Raw genomic sequence first — 16,639 nt, 5'->3', positions numbered from 1 at the left:
AACATTAGTGCAACATTAACATACAGTAAGATATAGTCCCAAACCACAGCATATTATAAAGAAAGTGCAACATATAATCTGAGTGAGCTTTTCACGCTAACAAAATGAACATTGGTGAAAAGAATAAGAATATTGTATACTATAGCCTTTCCTATTTGTTCATATTCTATACACAGTCAGGAAGAATAACCCAGATATTCTGATCAGGGTCAGAAACCCCATTTCCAACCCTGATCTGATTAAATATTTTCCATTAACCTTTACATGTCTTCATGCTGGAGACTCCTAGACAGAGACCTCCAATTATGAACCTGTCGAAGAATCCAAAAATACAGCAGCAAATAGAATCTTTGTAGCAATCATTGTGTCATGTTCTGAGAGTTAATGTCCAGCAGCACAGTCAGCCACTTGACAGTTACTGTGAAAGAGTAAATACGGTAAGTGAGTAAATAAGGTAAGTGAGGGCTAAGGCGGCAGTTGGTTGAGGTGTAAGTGTGCTAGCTGGATGAAGTGGGTACTGTACCAGAAGAGTGAGGTGGGTGGGGTACTAGATGGTTGGAACAACATGGAGGTAAATTGGGTAGGGTTCCAGGGGAAAGGTTGCCAGGTGGCCGAAGTAGATGGGGAGGCAGGTAGGGTGCCAGCTGAGTAGTTTACCAAGTGTGTGAGGCAGGTAGGGTGCCACGTAGGGAGATGGGTCAGGCATCAGGTGGGTGGTTTACCAATTTGGTGTGATGCCAGGTGGACAAGGTGGATAGAGTGTAGTGCTGAAAATATGTTGCTGGTTAAAGCGCAGCAGGTCAGGCAGCATCCAAGGAACAGGAAATTCGACGTTTCGGGCAAAAGCCCTTCATCAGGAATCCTGATGAAGGGCTTTTGCCCGAAACGTCGAATTTCCTGTTCCTTGGATGCTGCCTGACCTGCTGCGCTTTAAGAAGCAACACATTTTCAGCTCTGATCTCCAGCATCTGCAGACCTCACTTTTTACTGGATAGAGTGTAGTGGCTATCATTCCAAGTGGCTGAGGTCTGTAGAATGCCTGGTGAATGGAATGGGAAGTGGGTTAAATACCAGGTGGGTAGGTTGCCAGGTAAGTGTATGAAAGCTTAGGGTGGATATGGAGAAGGAGATTTCAGGGGCTGGTCGGATAGTGAAAGGGGGTGCTGATTCCGACAGTTGGCAAAATTGTTGTTGGGTTAAGGACCATCAGAACAGCAGTCAAGTGAGGGTATCAATTCCAAGAGTTGGACCAGGCCAGTAACATGGGACCATGCTACTTTTGGCTGGGTCATGAGGTGGTTGTCAGGGGTGTGGTGGATGGGAGGGAGTAGGTGGTGATTAGGGTGGAGTGTGGTGGGTGGGAGGGAGTAGGTAGTGATTTGGGTGAGGTGTGGTGGGTGGGAGGGAGTAGGTGGTGATTAGAGTGGGGTGTGGTGAGTGGGACGGAGCAGGTAGTGATTAGAGTAGGGATGTGGGAAGGAGTAGGTAGTGATTTGGGTGGGGTGTGGTGAGTGGTTGGTGATTTAATTTAATAGTTAGACAGGAGTTATGGCATGTTTTAAAACCTCTATTTTTTCCTGGACTCTTTCAGAGGGTTTTCTTGCTGGAGAATTTCCCACTGGAAAATTCAATTTCCTGGACAATTCCAATGTACCTAGCTGTGCCAGGGATGGTCCATAGTCTCAACGCGCAGCCCCAGCCTATGTTGCTCCATTGACTCCTGGCCATCAGGTTATCTGGGCAAATATGATTTTAGTAAAAATAAATTGTGAGAGGTGACCTGATAGAAATTCTCCTATTTGATATTTCAGACACACCAACTAGTCTAGTAAGCTGACGATGAACTCTTATGAAAGGACTCTACGGAGTCATTCTATCTCCGGAAAGCTTACAAGAACTAATCTTGTTCAGGTGACATCAGTTAGCAGTCAGCTATAAAGGTTCTTAACTCTGATGTGGCATCTTCAGGTTTGCAGAGTAAAAATCTTAGGGCCTGCAGTATACAGCCTATCATCTAATGATGCATGATGGATGATCAAGGTGATCAGGTTGAACATCACTTTCACATTGAAAACAATCAAAACTTAAAGCTTCAAAATGAGTGAAACTCTGTACATTTCAATATTACAAATTGGATCCCTGCTCATGGAGAGCTCTTCAGTAACATAACCAACGAAGGCACTGTGTATTCATGTAAACCTTTCAGGAGCGCTATGTAAATAATTCAGCTGAATTTGAGAAAGAGCTGACATGGCAGAAAGTATCACCTTCCTACTATTGCTGCCAGTGATGCACCAAAGGAAGCAAGCTTTTGGGAGCAGAACAGCAGTAGAAGCTTCCACTCTTGAGTATCAGAGCAACCTATTCAGTAGCTTTCTGATCCCAACATTACTCCACCAAGAAGTACCACAATTTTCATCCTTAACAGAATTTCTTGGCTATTCTTTATTTTAATGAGTAACTGCTTTAATTTTAATGAGTAACTTTTTTGTCTATCATTTTATTAAACATTTTCAGTCCTTCCATATTATTTATTTGGTTTTTATAAGCTAATAGTAGAAACTAACAACAATATTTGGCTTCAAATGTTCTTGAAAATCACCTTCAGATCATAAAGATAATTCTTTTCTCTAGCATGATAATAATGCTTAGAATACATTTTTAAAAAAATCTTCACTGCATATTTTCCCTTACTATTGTTTCCCTTGGTTATAATTTCACATAACTACCATGATCCTTTAGCCTTCGAAGCACTACATCTGGTAGACTATGGCATTGCCACCCTGAGCTTAAGGAATTTCCTGTTCTCTTCGAGCAAGCTCTGATTCCAATAGAAGGTAATGGCAGAAGTAAGCCTAGTTGTAGGAGATCTAAACAAGCAAGACAAAGAAAAGACTGAAACGTCATCTCAACAAGTGATTGTTGATAAATGTACATTTGGAGAATAATTACTATGGCATCAAGCAATAATTAATTACCTGGTCTAGACTTGGTATTTGAGCTTCTCAGCTTTCCTTCAGACCTGCAAAATAATGTGACAGTCAAAAAAATTTTAATTTTACAACCACACAAGTATTCTGATGTTTTGTTTGGAAGCGCAAATATGAGTTGTAACTCAGTTGCAGCATGTCAATGAAAACACTGAAACATTTAATAGACACATTTACCTAAAGTGGTAATTTGCAAGAAGATATATGAGAATACACCATTTGCAAGATTCCCTCCAAAACAGACGCTATCCTGACTTGGAAAGTTATCACTATTCCTTCAGTATCACTTGGTCAAAATCCTGGACCTCCCTTCCTAATAGCTCTGTAGATGTCCCTCCACCACCTGGATTGCAGCAGTTCAAGAAGGCTGCCCACTACCACCTTCCCAAGTGGAAAATATAGGATTGGCAATATATGTTGGCCTAGCCAGTGATGGCCAAATCCTGTGATAAAACTAATAAAAAATATTACTGGTGTACCTCCATACTATAAGACGTACAATCAAATAGTGTGCTGACTACTAAACCAGGTGTAAATGCAATTTATCTTTAAATACCTTCATTGCCTGTGAGCACAAAGTAAATTTACTAACACCTTCCACCCCGACCTCAAATTCACCTGGACTGTCTCAGACTCCTCCCTCCCCTTCCTGGACCTTTCCATTTCTATCTCAGGCGACCGACTCAACACAGACATCTACTATAAACCGACTGACTCCCACAGCTATCTGGACTACACCTCCTCCCACCCTGCCCCCTGTAAAAACTCCATCCCATATTCCCAATTCCTTCGTCTCCGCCGCATCTGCTCCCAGGAGGACCAGTTCCAACACCGCACAGCCCAGATGGCCTCCTTCTTCAAGGACCGCAGATTCCCCCCAAACGTGGTCGACGATGCCCTCCACCGTATCTCCTCCACTTCCCGCTCTTCCGCCCTGGAGCTCCGCTCCTCCAACCGCCACCAAGACAGAACCCCACTGGTTCTCACCTACCACCCCACCAACCTCCGTATACAGCGTATCATCCGCCGTCATTTCCGCCACCTCCAAACGGACCCCACCACCAGGGATATATTTCCCTCCCCTCCCCTACCAGCGTTCCGCAAAGACCACTCTCTTCGTGACTCCCTCGTCAGGTCCACACCCCCCACCAACCCAACCTCCACTCCCGGCACCTTCCCCTGCAACCGCAGGAAATGTAAAACTTGCGCCCACACCTCCTCCCTCACATCCCTCCAAGGCCCCAAGGGATCCTTCCATATCCGCCACAAGTTCACCTGTACCTCCACACACATCATCTATTGCATCCGCTGCACCCGATGTGGCCTCCTCTACATTGGGGAGACGGGCCGCTTACTTGCGGAACGCTTCAGAGAACACCTCAGGGACACCCAGACCAACCAACCCAACCACCCCGTGGCTCAACACTTTAACTCTCCCTCCCACTCCACCGAGGACATGCAGGTCCTTGGACTCCTCCACCGGCAAAACATAACAACACGACGGTTGGAGGAAGAACGCCTCATCTTCCGCATGGGAACCCTCCAACCACAAGGGATGAACTCGGATTTCTCCAGTTTCCTCATTTTCCCTCCCCCCACCTTGTCTCAGTCGATTCCCTTGAACTCAGCACCGCCCTCCTAACCTGCAATCTTCTTCCTAACCTCTCCACCCCCACCCCACTCCGGCCTATCACCCTCACCTTGACCTCCTTCCACCTATCACATCTCCATCGCCCCTCCCCCAAGTCCCTCCTCCCTACCTTTTATCTTAACCTGCCTGCCACCCTCTCCTCATTCCTGATGAAGGGCTTATGCCCGAAACGTCGAATTTCCTATTCCTTGGATGCTGCCTGACCTGCTGTGCTTTAACCAGCAACGCATTTTCAACTGTGATCTCCAGCATCTGCAGACCTCATTTTTTACCCCAGCACAAAGTAAATGACAATCTTGTTTACTCTGAAATCATATTTATCATTAAAAGGTGCTGCAAATACCAGGAAAAGAAATAATATTGCAGAAACAAAGGTAGTAGGCCTTATTTTCAGAAATATGAACCCCTATAATGAACCTAATATTTACTTAAACCTGTCCATAATTCATTGGTCTTGGGTAATACCCACATTATAGCAGGAAATCTTGAAAATGGTGCTAGAATGGCAGCATTGCACCTGCTGAGAGTCCACCCAAAAATGGCCAAATCCTGGAAAGATCTAGCTCCAAATTTCTGTTGCCAGGAGTTAATAGATTGAGTTTTTTTTATCAATTAACAGTGCTCCACATCCTTGGTGTGTGCTGTGTCCTCCACAAACTCATTCAACAAAGAGGTGATGTCTCAGACCATAAAGAAATTCAGGAGTAAGAGATCTTGTCTGATGAGGAAGGAAAAGGGTGTGATTATGACATGGGCCAGGAGATCAATAGGAAGACAGCAGAGTCAACTTGCCCATGAAAATGTTATTGCTAATCAATTCTAGGCAGACTGAGATCCAAATACAAGCATGCTTTTATGCACGACTTCTGCAAGCCTACTATTTTCTAACTGCAGCATAGATTGTTGATTGAAAATCATTTTATTTTGCACTATTCTAGTAAATAAAGGGTACTTTTTAACTCTCAAAGTCCCAGTACTATGATCATTAAGAAGCATTAAACTGCAATGACAAAGTAGCCTTTGCATTAATTGCACATAACATTACCTGCACAACACTACACACTCCCATGATCATGGGCTCTTGGAGGGAAGCATGGTTATGGGTCAAGCTTAAGTCAAAGAAGAGGCAGATTAGGGCACTTTGGAAGATGAATCCCAGTTCTTCTTTATTCTGTCGGATGCTACTATTTGCCTTATTCTCGTTTTATCCCTGTAGTCCTAGAGAACAAGAAGTTCATTGAATACATCACTGCAATCCCTGAGCATCCTTGGTGAATGTGCTTCCATTGCTAAAGGCAGGTCAAATTTTCCCTCCTATCTCCCTGGATGAATGAAGTCCTTCACATGTCAGTAGTTCATTGCCTACCTCTTACACTGAGAATGTTTTGTCTGGCTATGAAGACCCAGCAAGGGCAAATATTTTTTCCTTCCTGCATGTGCAGACTAGGTACACATTTCTCCATTATTCAGATAGACTCTCTTTGTACTGCCTGCAATGTAGTGATACCAGGTCCAGCTTTCTCATTGTAATTTCATTGGGCAAGGTCACTGCCCCTGAAAGCAGGTACATGAGCCTTTCCTGCAATCCTGCCAAGTCTATGCTTCACTGGGTCATGAGAACAACATTAGGCAAATCTTATTGCCGATGATGTTAGACAATAAAAGATTGTTTGCTAGAAGATTAGCAGCATCTTTTGGTGAGGCAAGATACTCCATCCCTTTCAGTTCGGGTAACTTTGTAGGCACCTCATTTTGTATTAACATTATAGCAGTGTGAGTTTGGAGTGCAGACTATGATACAGATATGAGCCTGTGCCACATATGCTCTTAGACATCGACTATTTTCCTTGCTTCCTACTTTATCTAGGTACTACTATCCAAAATTCACAAAGGTGGAGACAGTCTGCTTACTGCCTCACCCTGGTCACTGTCATGACTTTGGTGGGCATCTCTGTGGCCACAAGGCCTGGAGGAACCCAGCCTACTGAGGGTCTCCTCCTGCACGTGTACAGCGGCATCCTCTGAAGCTGACCCTACTGGAAGCATGGGTTCACTTCCGTAGGAGATAGAAAGGCAGAGTACTTCAAGGATGTCTGGCAGGCACAGCTTCACCACATGGATACCTGCTGGCACCTCCATATCTCTTGTAAGGGCACTTGCAGTAAGATCAAGATAGGCGGAAGTGGGTACTGCAGGTGCTGGAGATTACAGCCAAGATTAGAGGGATGCTGGAAAAGGGTGGCACAGTGGTTAGCACTGCTGCCTCACAGCACCAGGGTGCCAGGCTCGATTCCAGCCTCGGGTGACTGTCTGTGTGGAGTTTGCACATTCTCCCTGTGTCTGCATGCTCTAGGTGCTCCGGTTTCCTTCCCACAGTCCAAAGATGTGTAGGTCAGGGGAATAGGCCATGCTAAATTGCCCATAGTGTTAGGTGCATTAGTCAGAGGGAAATGGGTCTGAGTGGGTTACTCTTCGGAGGGTCGATGTAGATTGGTTGGGCCGAAGGGCCTGTTTCCACTGTAGGGAATCTACAGCAGGTCAGGCAGCATCCGAGGAACAGGAAAATTGACGTTTCAGGCAAAAGCCCTTCATCAGCAAGGTCAAGATACCCTGTTCCCCTCTCACCTTGCCATTGATGCTGTGCACCCCTGTTAACAGCAACAGATTGCAGGTTTGAGTGCACATCTGTCAGTAGTGTATCTTCAGGTGGACCTTGATATCAGCCTTTCTATAGACTCTGCCAAGCACTTATATGTCCTAAATCAAGACAGTAGACCAAACTTGGGGAGCCTCCCGCATCTTTCCTTCTGGTTTACCAAGGATTTTTGTATCACTGTCTGATGTTCCGCTGCCTTTTGCACAAAATACAACATGTCTCATGGTCAAATAAGAGGCATGTTATGTTATTGCGGGTCAGCAGGTTCCCAGCTTCCAGCAGTCCTCCATGGGTTGGATACCTTGTGTGTTGCACCCTCTGGTAGCTGTGGACCTGTGCCAGTGATGTGCTCATCAGATTGTGACCCTGAACCTACTCTGAAGAATGGACCCACTGAGATGAATCTCTCTGCTTTAGTGGATGGCACAGGTGAATGTCATGCTAGTGTCTTCTCTGAGGTTGTGGCATCTTGTGCTTTGTCCTCTTTTGGCAGCTGCTAATGCCTACAGTAGGAGAAAGAATCAGTTGCTGTTGTTTATGTAAACAAATATTTACAGTGCACATCTAAGAACAGCATACCAAGGGCTACCTCACTAACTTCTCGTGACAGTCCTGTCTCTCCATAGGTGCAGTCTCAGTCATTTGTCCTTCCCTACCAAATCTGCAGCATCCTTCTTGAAAGGTGTGAAGATACAACAAACAGCATCCTTGTGCTGGTCTGGGCCAGCTCCCTTGTGTTAAGAGTGATCTAAATCTGCAAGCAAAGAAAGAGAAGGACCGAGTATGACTGCAATGGGTGGATTTGATGGATATATAGCCATGCCAGGTCCTGAGCTGTCCTTAACAAGTGATTAAGAAATGCATTGCCCAGTAACTGTTAGAACACCGACAGCATGAGATGGCTGTTAAACATTCAGTGTGTATGTACCAAGTGCTCTGAGATTTATAGAATAGTGTCCTTTGCGAAGTGCCTGTGCAGTGGCCTGACAGATGTCTATATGAATTTGGCTTTGTATTGACAAGATGGGGCCAATGAAACTTACACAGCACAAGAGATCATTCATCCTCTTCTTACATTGGATTCAGGTTCTTTTGTACAAGTTCTGGATGCTGACCTGGACTGTGACCTCACTCTAGTTTCCTTGCCATGATAGGGGTCTTCCCTGCCAGTACCACAGGAGAAGAGGATTTCCCTTCTCTCCTGGACAGTCTGGAGAAGAACATCTTAAGAGGAATCACTGAAAAGCTGAGCCAGTTTCAGCTGGGGTGTTAGAAATCTCTGGGAGAGCAGATGTTGGGGTGACCAACACATGCTAAAAGACACTACAACATTGAGGTCTGTATCCCCTCTGTATGATTGGCCAAACAAATTATATAACAACTTGCATGCTTAAGAAATGAGCTGAAAAAAGAATGATTGTACAAGAAAACTCATCTCAGCCCCAAGAAAAAGTGAACCACTAATTGGCTTAACACGCCATACTTAGATTTCACATTGGAAGACTCTGCCCCAAAGTTCTTAATGGTTTGAAGGACAGATAAATGTTAAAGAGATAGAGATGTGTGAGGATGTGACAAGATTTCAACAGCAGTATTTAAATGAGGCATTGTAAGGCTTTGTGCCAGCAAAATAACTGAGAAATTTTGGTTAATAACCAAGCTTATATTTTCTACTGCGTTTTTTTGTTATGTAAGGTGTGAAACATTTCTGTGACTGTGCTGGATGTTACTTCAGGGTTTCAGGAACGTGGTCGATCATAAAAAATTTACAGGACATCTTTAAAGGCCAAGAAAGTGACTTACTAACCTTATATCACAGCCGTTGCAACAATATCTTCTTAAGATTGAAATTTTGATTTAAGGTAGCTTATACAATATGAGGAGAGTGCCAATATGCAGAATACTTACTCAACCTGGTATTGACTCTCAGTGCCAATAGAACTGATACTTCTTGGTAAGGTAGCTACAGAAAAAAAAACAATTTCAATTATTTTACCTGGAGAGAGCTTTAACACAGACAGGATGGAATTGTTTTGATTATTATATGCATACAAAGATTATAAATCAATTTTTAGGAAGTTGCATGATTTCAAAAAGGCCCAATATAATCTTCATTATAAAATTAAACATTCCAAAAATTGTCTGCTGAATAATTTGTATTTTCACATACATTTTATTACTAAGTCAATGTGGCTGTAATTTTGCTGCTGTTCTGATTGCCCATGGGATACCAGGTGGCAACACCTGAACTGTCAAAATTCTGAATGTTTATTCCACATCTGAACTGTTATGGGAAGCTGTAATATTTAACAAGCCCTTTCACCTAAAATAAACCATTATATATAACCTTTAGAGTCAAATTTGGCCTCCATGACTTTTCCCCAAATTATTCCAGCTGGTCTGTGCTGAAAGCTGCTGATGAGATTACCCTGGAGAAGGAGGCTCTGTCTATCTTAATTGTTCTAAATAGGAACATATCCATTTTGCAAGCCTGTGCTATATTCTGCCTCTACAAAGATAGCATGTGTTAGGACACTGACATGAAAAGCATTGGCATGCATGCATGACCACCATTTTCTGGGCCACCAATTTCAACACACTTCAAGTTCTGAAAACCTAGCACCTGACGTCTGGAAGCATTACAATACTGTCTTAACTTCTTGACGTATTTTGAAAACATCTCAGAAATGAGGAGGGACCCCTAAGAAAATACCAAAAGCAGAGATACAGGATCACTGGGAACAGATTGATATATTATAGAAGCCCTACAGTGTGGAAACAGGCCATACTGCTGTCTGAAGAACATCCAACTCAGACTCACCTCCCCTCTACCCTATCCCTGTAAGCCTGCACTTCCCATGACTAATTTACCCAACCTACACATCCCTAAACACTATAGGCAATTTAGCATGGCCAATCCACCTAACTTGCACATCTTTGGACTGTGGGAGGAAATCAGAGAACCCAGACTAAACCCATGCAGACACAAGGAGAATGTGCAAACACCAACGATCACCCAAAGCTGGAATTGAACCCAGGTCCCTGGCACTGAGACAGCAGTATTAACCACTGACCCACCCATGCTGCACTGTTGTTGTTGGATTGTTGGCATGAGCCATGCACATTCCAAATTGAGTGCTATTTGGATAGTTCTAGTATATGGGAAACCATTGATAGTCTTGGGAGCAAAGACTTGGACAGTGAAGGCAGTCCATGGAACGCACAAGAAGACTCATAAAAAAAGAAACAATGGCATGGGGTTGTTTGAATTAGGTGAGAAGTGAAATTGCAAATTTCCAGTGGTGAGCTGATATGCAGAGTCAGTGACATATTTCCAATGTGTCAGGCTTCAGACCATCCTATCGGAGCTAGTATATGTGATATATATTGGCATAAAACAAGTTTTAGTAAAGTTCTACCTTCAAGAGGAAGTCAATGGCACATAAGAAAGTAATTGTAGGTGATTCTATAGACAACAGATTCTTCAGGATGGCAGTGCTGGCAAGGCAACTCCTGCAGCTGAAGTGGGACTCATGGCCCAGCGACAGCCTGGCCTGGTAGTGGAGCCAGGGACTCTTGGTTGCAGGTTGAGTGTGGGTTCAGTGGCTTCAGCAAAGTGGACCCAACAGGGAAGAGATGGTGCCTAAAGTGGGGGAACTCCTATGTTGGTGGGTCCGGTGCAGACAATAGCGACGGGGTGGAGGTCTCCCTTGAAGCTAGGTGCCAGCATAGACAGGGTTGGAAAGCATGAAACTCTGAATTTTTTACATTATTTTTCTGATTTATTTCTATGACTTATAATGATGGACTATTTATTTCTTTACTTTTCTTTTTTTTGTTTTCTAAGAATTTAATCTTAAGTATCTGTACCTAGGTACCTTTCTACTTAAGCTGGCGCTGTAACACGGTAACTGTAAACCTTTCACTGTACTCGCTTGAGTACATGTGACAATAAAGCTAATTTAATTCAATTCATGTCTGTTTAAAGTGGCATGTCACAGTCAGCTTTATGCAGTTGTGTTCAGGTCAGTGTTTTTTTCTTGATACAAGGCTAATAAGAGGAGAAAGACAGTGTTCATGGAAGTTTGGGATCTGCACAGGCAAATCAATGGTGAGAGGTTTGATGAAGTGTGGACTAGCTTCAGAAGCATCGAAGTGTGGAAGGAAGATTCAAGGGAAGACAAAGATTGCGGTGAGAGGAATGAAACAGTGAAATGGAAAGGGCCTGGCATCCTGGATATAGTGGGGTCAGTCAATCAAATTAAGAAAATAATGAACCAAAAGTGTCAATACTGAGAGCCCATCCATTTGTGTTGGTTAGCACAGGCCTTTAAGGGCTCTGTATTTACTTACAACAATCACACCGATACGGGTGAGCTTGAATAATATCCTTTTCAACACACAGAAGGGTGGTCAGCTCAGTCTGCAAGTTGAGCTATGTCCCACAGAACAGTGAGCGCTACAATGGACACATACATTCAAAAACAGTGAACAAAAAAAAAGCATTGTTTCTTCCATAATAACAGGAAAGTCTCTTACTTCCCTGTCAGTATTAAAATGTTATAGAAGAATTGTACCTGTTATATCAAGGCAGCCAGGGCTTTCAAGAGAATATGATTGAAAACTGTTGCTGAGGTGTGCTGCCTCTGTTGTGGATAGTGACTGAGGCAATCGTCCCTGACTAAAGAAACTAGAGGAAGAACTATGACCTGTAAGAAAAAACAAACTATCACAGCATTTTAGACTTGATTAACAATTCCCAACTGAATCAAGTAACTAATCAGATATTTTCACATGATTTATGAGAAAAAATTCAAATAGCAATATATTTATTTGAGTATATTTTATTGATGTTGGTAAATATTTCAGTACCTCACCCAAGTGGTTATTTTTGAAATTTATTGTTGGCATGACTCAGTAATTTCAAACTACTGATTACAGAACACAGGCAAGGTGATATGAAAACAAAATCTCATTCTCTGTTCAACTAATTTTCTCTCAAGCACATTTTTTGGCAATGCTCATTGCATATCGAATACAAATGACAAATGCCAAGTTGTGTGTAGTCTCATAGAAAAGACAAATGTGAAGATATAATAAGGCAATGACATCATCTTCAAATTGGAAAAGTCAGGTAATTTATCCCTCTGCACACTGCAAAACCTCAATAGTCTTTTTTTTTGCTCCCTACTGCCAAATTAGCTAACATGAGAGAATAAGAATCAAATCTTGCGGTTTCTCATCTGTACACGTCTCTAACATAAGAAGATAACAAATAGGAGAGCAGTAGGCTATCTGGCCCATTGAACCTGCTTCGTCAATCAATAAGATCAAGCTCCACTTACCCTCCCACTCACCATAACCCTTAATTATTTTACTGTTCAAAAATCTATCGATCCTTGTTTTTAAAACATATAATGAGGCAGCCTCAACTGCTTTACTGGACAGGGAATTCCTCAGATTCAAGATTAGAGTGGTGCTGGAAAAGCACAGCAGGTCAGGCAGCATCCGAGGAGCAGGAAAATCGACGTTTCGGACAAAAGCACTTCATCAGGAATGAAGGTGGGAGCTTTGGGGATGGAGAGATAAATCGGGGTGGTGGTGGGGCGGGGGGGGGGAGGGGGAGGTGGTGCTGGGGAGAAGGTAGCTAAGAGTGCAATAGGTGGATGGAGGTGGGAATGAAGGTGATAGGTTGCAGAGGGGGTTGGAGTTGAAATATTCGGCCATGGGGCAGTGGGATTGATTGGTGCAGGCGTCCTGGAGAGAGTACCTAAAGCACTCTGTGAGAAGGCTTCCAGTCTCCCAATGAAAAGGAGACCAAATCAGGAGCAACAGGTACAATAAATGACATTTGTGGATGTGCAGGTGAAACTTTGATGGATGTGAAAGGCTCTTTTGGGGCCTTGGATGTAGGTGAGGGGGGAGGTGTGGGCGCAGGTTTTGCAATTCCTGTAGAGTTAGGGCAGGGTGCCAGAAAGGGAGGGTAAGTTGTTGGGGGCGTGGACCTGACCAGGTGGTCATGGAGGGAACAGTCTTTGCGGAAAGCGAATTGGAGTGGGGAGGGAAATATATCCCTGGCGGTGGGGTCTGTTTGTAGGTGGCGGAAATGTCGGCAGATGATGTGGTTTATGCGGAGGTTGATGGGGTGGAAGGTGAGGACCAGGAGGGTTCTTTCCTTGTTGTGATTGGAGAGATGGGGTTTGAGGGCAGAAAATTTATTTATTGTATCCGTTGCTCCCAATGCAGTCTCCTTTACATCGGGGAGACCAGACGCCTTTTCGCAGAGCGCTTTAGGGAACATCTCTGGGACACCTGCACCAATCAACCCCACGCCCCGTGGTCAAACATTTCAACTCCCCCTCCCACTCTGCTGAGGACATGCAGGTCCTGGGCTTCCTTCATCGCCACACCGTCACCACCCGATGTCTGGAGAAAGAATGCCTCATCTTCCACCTCGGAACACTTCAACCCCAGGGCATCAATGTGGACTTCACCAGTTTCCGCATTTCCCCTCCCCCACCTTACTCCCAGTTTGCACCTTCCAGCTCAGCACTGTCCTCATGACCTGTCCTACCTGCCAATCTCCCTTCCCACCTATCCGCTCCACCCTCCCCTCTGACCTATCACCTTCATCCCCACCCCCTTTCACCTATTGCACTCTTAGCTACCTTCTCCTCAGCCCACCCTCTCCCATTTACATCTCCACCCCAGAGGCTCCCTGCTTCATTCCTGATGAAGGGCTTTTGCCCAAAACATTGACTTTCCTGCTCCTTGGATGCTGCCTGACCTGCTGTGCTTTTCCAGCACCACTCTAATCTAGACTCTGATCTCCAGCATCTGCAGTCCTCATTTTCGCCTAATTCCACAGATTCACAACTCTTTGGGAGAAAAGTTTCCTCCTCAATTCAGTCCTAAATCTGCTCCCCTTTATTTTGAGGACTTAGTTCTAGTTTCACCCGCCAGTGGAAACAACCTTCCTGTTTCTACCTTATCTGTTCCCTTCATAATTTTATATGTCTCTGTGAGATTCCCCCTCAATCTAAATTCCAATGAGTATAGTTCCAATCAACTCAATCTCTCCTCATAAGGCAACTCTTTCAATTCCAGAGTCAACCTAGTGAACCTCCTCTGCACCCCCTCCAGTGCCAGTACATCCTTTCTCAAGTAAGGAGGACAAAACTGTGCACAATACTCCAGATGTAGCCTCACCAGCACCTTATATAGCTGCATGATAACCTTCCTTTTTAAAGTTCATCCCCCTAGCAATGTAAGACAATATTCCATATGCCTTCTTAGTTATCTGCTGTACCCACAATCCAACTATTTGTGATTCATGCACAAGGACACCCATATTCCTTGGGGCACAGCAACATGTTGCAATCATTAGATCATCAGTAGTACTTAGTTTTGCCTAATTGCAGACTCAACTCCAAATCATTTGGAGGTAAGAGCATGAATGTTCAATGGCAACAGGAACAGGCATAGATCCAGTGTTCCAACAATTAATAGGCGTACAGCTGGCTAAATCTTACTGCTTACTATCCAGATGTGACTAATAGTCATTTGGTTGAGTTAATAAAGAGTAACTGAAATCATGGAAAGTTATATAAAATTTTAAGACCAGAAGGAAGACCAAAATGTGGGCAAGAAAAATGTTTGAAAATACATATCCATTAGTCATTTTATTACCAACAACTAAATTAAAGAAAATCATTTCTCTAAAGCTAACATTTCAATTGGATTGTTATTAATTCCCAGTTTACATGCATCAAGCAGTTGAAAAATTTAGTACTTTAATACCTAATTATTCAACCTTGCTTTTAAGTGTGATTTTTTTCCCCTATATTTTGATGTATCTCAAATATGATCAAAGTGCTGTAGCTGAAGTCTGTCAAAAAACTCAGCCCTAAATCTGCTCCCCTTTATTTTGAAGCCCTAGTTCTAGTTTCACCCGCCAATTAAAACAACCTCCCTGCTTCTATCTTATCTATTCCCTTCATAATTGTAAGAATTGAATTGAATTTATTGTCATGTGTACCAAGTCACAGTGAAAAGCTTCGTCTTGCGAGCAACACATGCAGACCACATAGTTAAGTAGCATAGATAGTAAATAATAGGTAAACAGCGGCAAAAACAAAACACAGGTACAGGTGAATGCGAAGAGTTTGTGAGTCCATTCAGTATTCTAACAACAGTAGGGTAGCAACTGTTTTGAAAATGGCTGATGCGTGTGTTCAGGCTTCTGTACCTTCTCCCCGATGGTAGAGGTTGTAGAAAAGCATTGTCAGGGTGGGATGGATCCTTGAGAATGCTGGCGGCCTTTCTTGACAACGGGTCTGGTAGATGGATTCTCTTGATGGGAGGTTGGCCTTTGTGATTGGCTGGGCTGAGTTCACCACTCTCTGTAACCCTCTCTGATCTTGAATGGTACAGTTGCCATACCAGGTAGTGATACATCCAGACAGAATGCTCTTGATGGCGCACCAATAAAAGTTAGCCAGGGTAATCGCCATCATACCAAATTTTCTCAGCTGCCTGAGGAAGAAGAGTTGGGCCTTTATAACCAGTGCATCCGCATGAAGAGTCCAAGAAAGCTTGTTGTTGATGACCACTTTCAGGAACTTGATACTCTCCACTAAATCCACCTCTGTGCTGTTAATGTGTAGGGGGCATGTGTAACATCCTGCCGAAAGTCAATAATGAATTCCTTGGCTTTGCTGGCATTGAGAGCTAGGTTGTTCTCAGTGCACCATTTTTCCAGGTCTTCCACCTCCCATCAGTAGTCTGTTTTATCGCCATCTGAAATTCGACCGACTATGGTGGTATCATCAGTGAATTTGAAAATGGGCATTAGTCTGGTATTTGACAACACAGTCATGGGTATATAGTTAGTACAGTAGTGGGCTGAGCACGCACCCATGGGGGGCTCCAGTGTTGAGTGTTAGTGAGGATGAAATATTGTCCCCAATCTTCATTGATTGTGGCCTGTGGGTCAGGAAACCGAGAATCCAGTTGCAGAGGGTGGAGCTTAGTCCAAGATCACTAAGTTTAGTAATCAGTCACAAGGGGATAATAGTGTTGAAGGTGAGCTGTAGTCAATGAGTAGGATTCTTACATAGCTGTTCTTGGTGTCAAGATGGGCAAGTGATATGGCATCTGACATGGATCCGATACACAAATTGGAGTGGGTCAAGAGTAGTGGGGATGCTGGAGTTGATTAATGCCATGACTGCCCTCTCAATCTGAATTCCAATGAGTACAGTCTCAGTCCCAGAGTGTGATGACCTTTGCACAGAAAGTGGCATTGTAATGAAATTTTGAAATTACATTTAAAGTATCTAT

The 16,639-nt window shown here is 43.6% G+C and overlaps 1 protein-coding gene across 1 annotated transcript in view; it reads right to left on the bottom strand.

Annotated features, from left to right (window-relative positions):
* The window catches only part of nek10 (NIMA-related kinase 10), a 246,957-nt gene that overhangs the window by 20,673 nt on the left and 209,645 nt on the right, over positions 1-16,639 (bottom strand). Inside the window, exons 29-30 of the mRNA XM_060825301.1 lie at positions 9,206-9,260; positions 2,979-3,022 (exon numbers count right to left, since the gene is read on the bottom strand). Of these exons, the coding sequence (XP_060681284.1) occupies positions 2,979-3,022; positions 9,206-9,260 (99 nt within the window). The remainder of the gene's footprint in view (positions 1-2,978; positions 3,023-9,205; positions 9,261-16,639) is intronic.

This window comes from Hemiscyllium ocellatum, chromosome 5, assembly GCF_020745735.1.
Source record: "Hemiscyllium ocellatum isolate sHemOce1 chromosome 5, sHemOce1.pat.X.cur, whole genome shotgun sequence".
NCBI classification, from domain to species: Eukaryota; Metazoa; Chordata; class Chondrichthyes; order Orectolobiformes; family Hemiscylliidae; genus Hemiscyllium; species Hemiscyllium ocellatum.
Note: the sequence above shows the minus strand (reverse complement) of the source record. Positions and strands in the feature narration are given on the sequence as shown.